The 8,801-nt window shown below is 34.4% G+C and overlaps 1 protein-coding gene across 1 annotated transcript; it reads left to right on the forward strand.

The window, feature by feature from the left end:
- The first annotated feature begins 1,434 nt into the window (after positions 1–1,434).
- Positions 1,435–3,322, forward strand: LOC131661882 (tropinone reductase homolog At5g06060-like). The gene is made up of 5 exons (XM_058931531.1): positions 1,435–1,592; positions 1,964–2,171; positions 2,265–2,481; positions 2,568–2,674; positions 2,762–3,322. Exons 1-5 carry the CDS (start codon positions 1,501–1,503, stop codon positions 2,954–2,956), a joined length of 819 nt encoding a protein of 272 aa, XP_058787514.1. The 5' UTR covers positions 1,435–1,500; the 3' UTR covers positions 2,957–3,322.
- The last annotated feature ends 5,479 nt before the right edge of the window (positions 3,323–8,801 follow it).

Genomic DNA, 8,801 nt, shown 5'->3' on the forward strand with positions numbered 1-8,801 from the left:
GTACAACTCAAAAGTTGTTCTGAGGGAAATACAGATGGACGGCTTATTACTCAGATATGTTGTCGTATCCACTCAGCAGGGAAAACTACAATCCAACAGAAAAGGGTCATACCGTATATGTCAAAAGCTACCTCACTTGGCCTACATGCTTGAAGAGTTAGATATACGACTCATTCTCAGAATATGGAACTCTATTAACCTGAGATATTATTATAGCAAATTGTTTTACAATTGTATGTAGAGGAGAAAGGCGATTGACATGCTGGTGAATGAATCTCTTTGAAAAATTTTATTGTTATTGACATCATGCTATTATGTTCCTCAGTCGACATAAATGCTGGACTTCCACAAAAAGATCTTTGTCGTCCATAAAAGACAATTAAAATCACAGACTTCTACAAGAAGATCCTTGACACCCTCAAAATACAATCTAAATGATGGACTTCCACGAGAAGATTCTTGTCGCCCTAAAAAATCAATCTAAATGTTGGTCGTCCTCCGGAAGATCTTTGTTGCCCTTAAGGGGGTAATATTAACGTTGGACTTCCCTCTAAAGATCTAGTTTGCTGCCCTTAAGGATATTATAATTACTAAATTTTCATGAAAATATCCCCGCAGAATGTAAACCAACAACATAAAGTCTCACATAAGGTTATCAACTTAAAGTCTCACTTGAAAGACTCAACTTAAAGTATCACCTGAGAGATCAACGTAAAGTTTTTTTTTCAAGGAATCCAACTTAAAGTCTCTCTTAAAAGACTTAATTAAAAGTCACGCTTGAGGGACTCAACTTAAAGTCTCGCCTGAGGGACTCAACTTATAATTTCTTCTTAGGGACTCAACTAAGATTCTCTCATGAATGACTCAACTTAAAGTCTTGTCCAATAAATTCAAATTAGAATCTTACATGAAGGACTCAACATAAAATCCCGTTAAAACAACTACATAGCAAGAAAAACGAACTAAACCACTTTGCACTTTATTGTACTTGAGAATATCACGTTCTCCTAAATAACATAAAATTGACTATCCACTTCTCATATTCTTGAGATCAGTTATCATTCTCTCAAAGTTTAGGGTTAAGTCTAAGAATTTCTTATAAACATCTCAATGTTGAGTTGATTAAGTTGAGGAATGACTTAAGTAACTCTAAAACCTCTAACAACTTTGTAATCCAAGGTAAATAATCTAAAAATTCAATTATTCATTTGACGAAAACGTTGGGCTTATATTCTATTTTTATATTTCATAGATCATATATTTATATTCCTCTTATCAAACCATATATCAAAATAACTATTTTTTTTGAAATAATCAAAATAACTATTTAATATAAAAATCATAATACCTTATATTTTAAGCCATGGGGCACAAGTATAGAGTATTTATTTATTTAAAAATAAAAAATAGTTGGATTTGTTTGTTTGTATGTGCAAAGGTAGCGTTGACCAACAAATATAGGCATCATATAGGAAGAACACATGAGGTAGGGAATGCAAAATGACAGCAGTAGAAGCACAAAGTAGAGGAGGACAGAGATGGTCTCTCACAGGAATGACAGCTCTTGTAACCGGCGGCACTCGTGGAATCGGGTTTTCATCTTTCTCTCTAGATCTTCATTTTGTTATATTTAATCATTACATCTTCAACTCTGCATCATGCTTCCTATTTGTTTATTCAGATCTATCTTTCTTTTTCTTTTCTTTTTTTTGCTTCCAACGGTTTTTCATCTATGTTGTTGTGCTTGATATGGGTTTGGTAACTATACCTGCGAATATTAAATAAAATAAAAGTACAATTAAGCTAATATATACAATTTAAAATATATCTTTAATTATTCCATTGCTCTACTAAAGTGATTTTTAATGTGATGACTGTCACATATGAATATTTTGTAGATTCTATCATTTGAAACTTAATTATATATTTTCTGGTCCATCCATTAATTTGAAACTTTGTTTAGGCATGCCATTGTGAATGATCTAGCTGCATTTGGTGCTACTGTCTACACTTGTTCAAGAACTGAATCAGAGCTCAACAAGTGCTTACAAGAATGGCAAACTCTGGGCTTTTCAGTCACAGGGTCTGTCTGTGATGTAAGCTCTCGACCACAGAGAGAGAACCTTGTTCAACAAGTTTCCTCCACCTTCAATGGCAAACTCAACATATTTGTAAGCACAGCACTCAATTTTGAATTTCTCAACATCTCTGATGTTTGCTCTTGTGTCATGAATCATACATATGTGCATGATTTTATGCTTTAGGTGAATAACGTTGGAACAAACTTTCGAAAGCCAACTATCGAATACACTGCTGAAGATTATTCAGAGCTGATGACAGTTAATTTCGACTCATCATTCCATCTATGCCAACTTGCATATCCTCTTCTAAAACAATCTGGAAATGGAAGCATTGTGTTCATTTCATCTGTTGCAGGTGTTGTGAGCTTAGGTACTGGATCTGTCTATGCAGCAAGTAAAGGTGAGTGAGTTCTATAAACTCATCATCAATTTTTTCCTTTCATGTCAAAAAATGTTAACATTATATTTCGTTGATTGAATTTTCAGCTGCGATTAATCAGCTTACGAAAAATCTGGCCTGTGAATGGGCACAAGACAACATAAGGAGCAATTGCGTTGTACCGTGGGCGACCAGAACTCCACTGGTTGAACATGTAATTCTCTTGCTCCCTATAGTGTTTCTGTATTGATTGTGCATAAAGATGTGTTTGATCCAAAACAAATTTGGTTATATTTTGTAGCTATTTAAAAACCAGAAGTTTGTGGATGATATTATGGCTAGAACTCCTCTTAAGCGGATTGCAGAACCCGAAGAAGTGTCGTCTTTGGTGAATTTCCTTTGTTTGCCTGCTGCATCTTATATCACTGGACAAGTTATTTGTGTTGATGGAGGGCTAACTGTGTTTGGATTTCAACCCAGCATGAGAATTACATGAGATAGTGCAGTTTCTTATATGTTTATGCTCACTTATAGTTATTTCAACTCTACTAGTGGTTGGACTCTGTAATTGTATTCACTGTTTTCTAACCTAGGAAGTTTCTTTATTTAAGGGATTAATAGTGAAGTCATAATCAAGCATTAGTGTGGATTTTATTTTATTTTATTTTTGGTTGACAAGTGTGGATTTTATTTATGTATTTGAAGACAACATTGAGTCTAAAATGTTATTTTGAGGCAGAGCCCTTTATAAATAAACTTTAAGCTGATGTATTACTTGAACTTCACTCTCATGTGATGGTTTGATAGAGTCACAATGAGAGGGTTGAGAATAGACCATGTTATGCTAGAATTTGAAAGATTTAAGTATGCCTTAAGACAAAAAGAGTTAAGTTTGTGTTTGGTCTATGATAAAATTTTCATTTTCAGGCATGATTTTGATTTATATATGGTCTGTCATAGTTTTTTTTAAGGCTTAATCTTTGTAACAGTTTGGTATGACTTTAAAGTCTATATAAAAACATGTTTTATATAGGGGTGTGCAAAATATCTGATTTTGATGTCCAAATCCATAATCAAACCTAAACCACTTTTAAATATCCGGATATAATTGAATGGTTATTAACCGGTTTAGTTGTTAATGATTTGGTTATCCATTCATATAATCCGGATATAATTAAATGGTTATTAACCGGTTAAATTATTTTGGTTACGGTTATAATCCGATTATTATCAAAATCCAAATATTTTAAGTCTCAAATATTATTTTATTTTTTGAAAAAAAATTTTTGGAAAAAATAATTTTTAAAACTGGATTTTTTTAAAAAACCGGTTATATAATCATAATCAAATTTATAACCGGTTTTATAACCAGTTTTGATTAAAATGTGGTTATGGTTATAAATCCAAAGCATTTAAATGGTTTTAAAATGGTTATGATTTGGTTTTTGAAAATAACCAACCATACACACACCTAATTTTATATTAAGATTTATAAATAGTTTATTTTGAGTTTTATTTTCCACCCTTTAAACCTTTTCAGAAACTCTTAGAATTAACAAAAATGTCCTATAAATTTTAGAATTTAGAGTGTGTTTTTGAAGCTTCAAAATTCTAGAATATGAAATGTTGGTGATTTTAGTAATTTTGGTAGTAATGTAATTTACTGAAGGCGATGCAATTATGCGTTAAGCTTGAAACGAGTTAGGGTAGTGCGGAGTGCACGCTCGTGGAGCCAAACGTACAATTGAATACGAATAATAGAAACGGGGTTCCAAGGGGCGGAGCCCCTGGCGGGGTGCGAGGCAGCGCCCTGCCGGGGTCCAAGGGGCAGCGCCCCTGGCTGGGGTCCAACGGGCATTACCGTTTTACCGAACAGGTGCTTCGTTTCCAACCAACATAACTGTTTTACCGAACAGGTGTGTCTGTTCGTTTCTATTATTGGTCTCCTATAAAAGGAGTCTTTTGGTCTCGATTTGATATACGAAATCATATACTTCCTTGACATTCTGATCAGTTCTCCATTGTCAGAAACAGATTGATTCTTCAAGAATTATCCCCGCAAAGATTTCGTGAACCCAGACAAGTATAGGGTCGAAATACTTTGTTCGGAAAGTGAACGAACACGATTCTTGAAGATATCCAGGATTATCACACCTATATCTAACATGAAATGGTCGAATTCATGAACAAACACGATCAACATAAACATTTAATAAAATGGATGAAATCCAACATGATATATTTTCAATGCCAACAATAAGTTAGGAATAATTAAAAACATCAATTAAATATAAACAAAATTATAGATCAGACATACTTGTTAATTTTTCATTAGGCTCAATTTTTCATTAGGCTAATTTTTCATTAGGCTCAATTTTTCATTAGGCTCAAACATGCATGTCACAATCTCATCAAGCGTTCTGGGATGAATTAGACTTCAAAAAATTGGATTAGGGTAGTGTCTAACTTGATTGGTCTTAAGGAACAATATTGGTCAAATATTGAAGACATGGTTCTTATAACATCATCGTTTTGTAGTTGAATATCGGTGAGGCGAACATGTTCATCATCGTCGAATGGAGGTCGACGATAGTTAACACTTGCCACCCTTCTTTTGTTGTAGTGATCGAAACATAAATTTATTTGATTCACTTAGTGCTTCTAATCAAACAGTGTTACATCAACAATGACCATAAACAAACGGGGAGGAGTTCCCTTGTTGTAGTAAATTATAGTTAGGTTAGAGATTATTCTGAATAACATATGACTAAAAATAACTTAAGGATTTTACGATGTGAACTACAGAATGAACCAATCACATCATTTTATACAAGTTCTTCACAGTCTAGTCCATATAAAATGTTTGTGCAATCTAGATCATACGATAAAATTTAATGTCAACTTATGAATTATACCATTCAGTCAATGCCAAGAGTTTAGATTTGTATGGGTTCGAATTATAAAATCTAAAATTGTCCATTATAGTATAAGGGTGCATTGATTTATTCCCATGTTTTTACATTTACTTTACTTTGATTATCTTTTATTTACTTATTTCGTTGTCTATTCTTTGTTTGGTTTACAAAATTATTTTAAACACTTATATTCATCAAAGAATTTGTAACACCCCACACATATCATTGCCTAGGATAATAAGTGCATGGCATTAATGGTACTGAAATCATGCATAAATACGCAGCGGATATTATAATGTTAGTACAATGAGTACAAAACAAGCCGAAACAGTCATGGCCGAATACATAAGTATCAAGTACTAATTCATGAGTTCCAAAAGAGAGTACATAAACTCAAACATAAGGTACTGAAGCTGAAGGAATAAAGAAAAGAAACAGGTCGTCGCCATCAAACATCACTGCAAGACTAAGTCGCCTTACCCTTGCCCTTGTCATGTCTCGAAGATCCTGAAAAACAATAATTGAAATGGGGTGAGATTACTAAATCTCAGTGAGCCTCCCTATCTTAAGGGTTTGCTCGGTTCTACAAGGTACATGCATCATAAACGGATTCACCTAGAATCCGGGGTTATGCCTCACGTTTAGGTGCAAATACAAACAAGGGTATCACCACAATTTGGAAGTCCCTTAACTATCCAATGAGGCGTTCAATAAAACAACAATTCACAATATGCAAACTCACATCCTTATGTGAGGAATCAAGGAGTTATACCCATCTGACTAAGCTACCTCTGCCACGTACCCTCGGTGAGTATCCAAGTACATATATGTCGAAAGACTTGCACAAGCACACCGCACGATGAATTCGGGTCATTCCTATATGGAATTCCACCCGAGATGAGTTAAGTTGTACCATTACCTACGTGGCATTTACAACCTCGTCACCAAGCACGCCAGTGAGTTACCAAGTGGGAAACGCCATTAAAGACCCTGGTCTTGCTTCCACTGCAATGGTATTCATCCTCTGGACGCAGGTGAGTAAACAGGTGCAATATGTCCTTTTCGACGTACAAGCCCACCGGGAGAAAGCCTAGTAACACTGTCTAATTGACGTTACTAGAGGCAAGTAATTCAGTGATTGCCGACATGGCATCACCCACTTACCATACTAATCACGCAGGTGAGTTACCAAGTGGGAAACGCCATTAAAGACCCTCACTTGCTTCCACCGCAATAGTAGCTCAGGTAACGCAAAATATACGGATATAGACACGTATATACAACAGGCATAAAGCCAAATCATCCATGGTATATAATACATAACACAAACGCCACACGGGCTACCAATGGGCATCCACATAGTGGGTAAACAGGATTTATTATCCTAGTAGTACGGTTATACTCCGATTCACGCATATTCAACCAAGGCAAGTTCACAAAAATCAAGCATCCGAACGTCCAACCGGAACGACGGGAAAACAATTTACATTGTATTATATGCACATAATATTAGACAAAATCCATCGTATATATATCATGTCATTTGTACATACTCGTCACATGTGAGTTAAATATGTTTCGATCATGGAATATATTAAACATAATCAAACCATATAATTATTTACAACGTACATGGACACACATTAGTCTCATAACAAAGAGGCTTTCGGTTCCCGACATGGAACGGAACTGCACTCTAGGGAATTAAACATACCATTCTTGATTCTATAAATGTTAATCCGACATCATGTAACTAAACATCCATTTGCCATAAATTTTAAATCAATTAAAAGCTTTATATCTAAGCATATTCATAAAGATCATTAAAAGATCTTTCCAACGCTTCCGACCGGGCTTCATTTCGAGTTACGAAACTCCAGTTATGATCAAAACAATAAAAGCTGTTTTCCTGTCAGTAAGCAATCGATTTGCATCTTACTGCAATCGATTTACACCTGTAGCAGAGCCCAAAAATGACATTTTCAGGAAGGAAAATCGATTTACAACCCATGTAAATCGATTTGCTACTGAAGCAGAGTCAAAAAAACGTATTTTCCTGCATAAGACCAGTTCCAAAACATCCTAAAACATTCCTAAGGTTCCCTAATGATCCAAATTCGAACTCCATCATGTATCATCATTCTACAACATATAATCACATCAAAGAACACATACTTTATCCATTAAACAAACATGCAATGATTTTTATCACACAAATCCCCAATTTTCCCCAAATTTCAATTTCCCCACAAAACCCCAAGTCTCTAACTAGAGACTCACCTTAGATTGAATGAAGATTAAGCTACAACACTGGGCTAGGGAGATGGAGACGGTGACGAAATTCCACTTGCATGCAAGAAATTGATGAACTTGAAAAATGACTTTCTTCCTCTTCTTCCCTCTCTCACGGTTCCCTTCCTCTATTTTCTTTTTTTTTTCCAAGTCTGAATTTTGTTTTCAAAATAACAAGAGTGGAATGTCAATGTTGCCCCCAAACCATTCTCTTATTCCTAAATTGCCCTTTAGTCATAATCCAACTAACTTAGTTACTACATTCTTTTGTTTATTTTTTTTTCCATTTAATAAATAAACAAACAATAGTGGGTTGTTACAGAATTTTTAATTGAATATCGTTTTTCAAATCTCCACAATTCACCCCCTTGTATTTGGAGTCACTTATCCAACAAATTGTTCTTAAAATGACATCCATCTAATCTTATATATGATCTACATGCATTTCTCAAAGCCTTCTTCCAACCATCAAAACAAATATAGCACCTTCCAAATCTCAGTTACAAACCTAAATCAAAACATTCAATGTTAACTCACAAGTGTTTTCGGGTGAAATTTTCCTCAATTCAACACCATATGACCATAGTAAATTATATTGCTTGTTATAATCTACTAAACTTTATACAACTTTTTTTTAGTAATCTACTAAGTGTTAAATGCGCTGCACCAAGGGATCTCAATTGCATACATGATCTTTACATATAAAACCAACTCTAACAATTTCATCTTGGTGTTGTTCTAGAGTTTGTTAAAAATTACTTTTGCACCCCAGACTACCTTGGAACTTTTGTCTATGAATACTTTCCACATTTGTTCTTTGAGAACAATTTCTTCACCCTGAATATTATTGTTCTTACTACTCTACCACACAACACAATTTAGACACTCCACTTCTTATACCTGCATACCATCATACACCACCTAGCATCATTTTTGGAAAATATAACTTCTCTACCATTCAACATTTTATGCTCAAATATTTCATATTTGAACTGTCTTAGAGAGGAGAATTCCATTCCAAATTTGAATCTAAAATTCTTACTCATTGTATCTTTTTTTTTATTAAGCCTAATCACAATACACTTATCTTTACCACTATCACCCTTTGCACCAGTCAAGTTCATCAGTAATGCA

The sequence above is a fragment of the Vicia villosa genome, linkage group LG3, assembly GCF_029867415.1.
Source record: "Vicia villosa cultivar HV-30 ecotype Madison, WI linkage group LG3, Vvil1.0, whole genome shotgun sequence".
NCBI lineage: Eukaryota > Viridiplantae > Streptophyta > Magnoliopsida > Fabales > Fabaceae > Vicia > Vicia villosa.

What these genes read in the sequence shown, in the direction of transcription:
- LOC131661882 (XM_058931531.1), top strand. Translation starts at nt 1,501, where the DNA reads ATGACAGCAGTAGAAGCACAAAGTAGAGGAGGACAGAGATGGTCTCTC. An exon ending in GGCGGCACTCGTGGAATCGG is followed by an intron (nt 1,593 to 1,963) that starts GTTTTCATCTTT and finishes AACTTTGTTTAG; the next exon opens with GCATGCCATTGTGAATGATC. An exon ending in GAACTCCACTGGTTGAACAT is followed by an intron (nt 2,675 to 2,761) that starts GTAATTCTCTTG and finishes TATATTTTGTAG; the next exon opens with CTATTTAAAAACCAGAAGTT.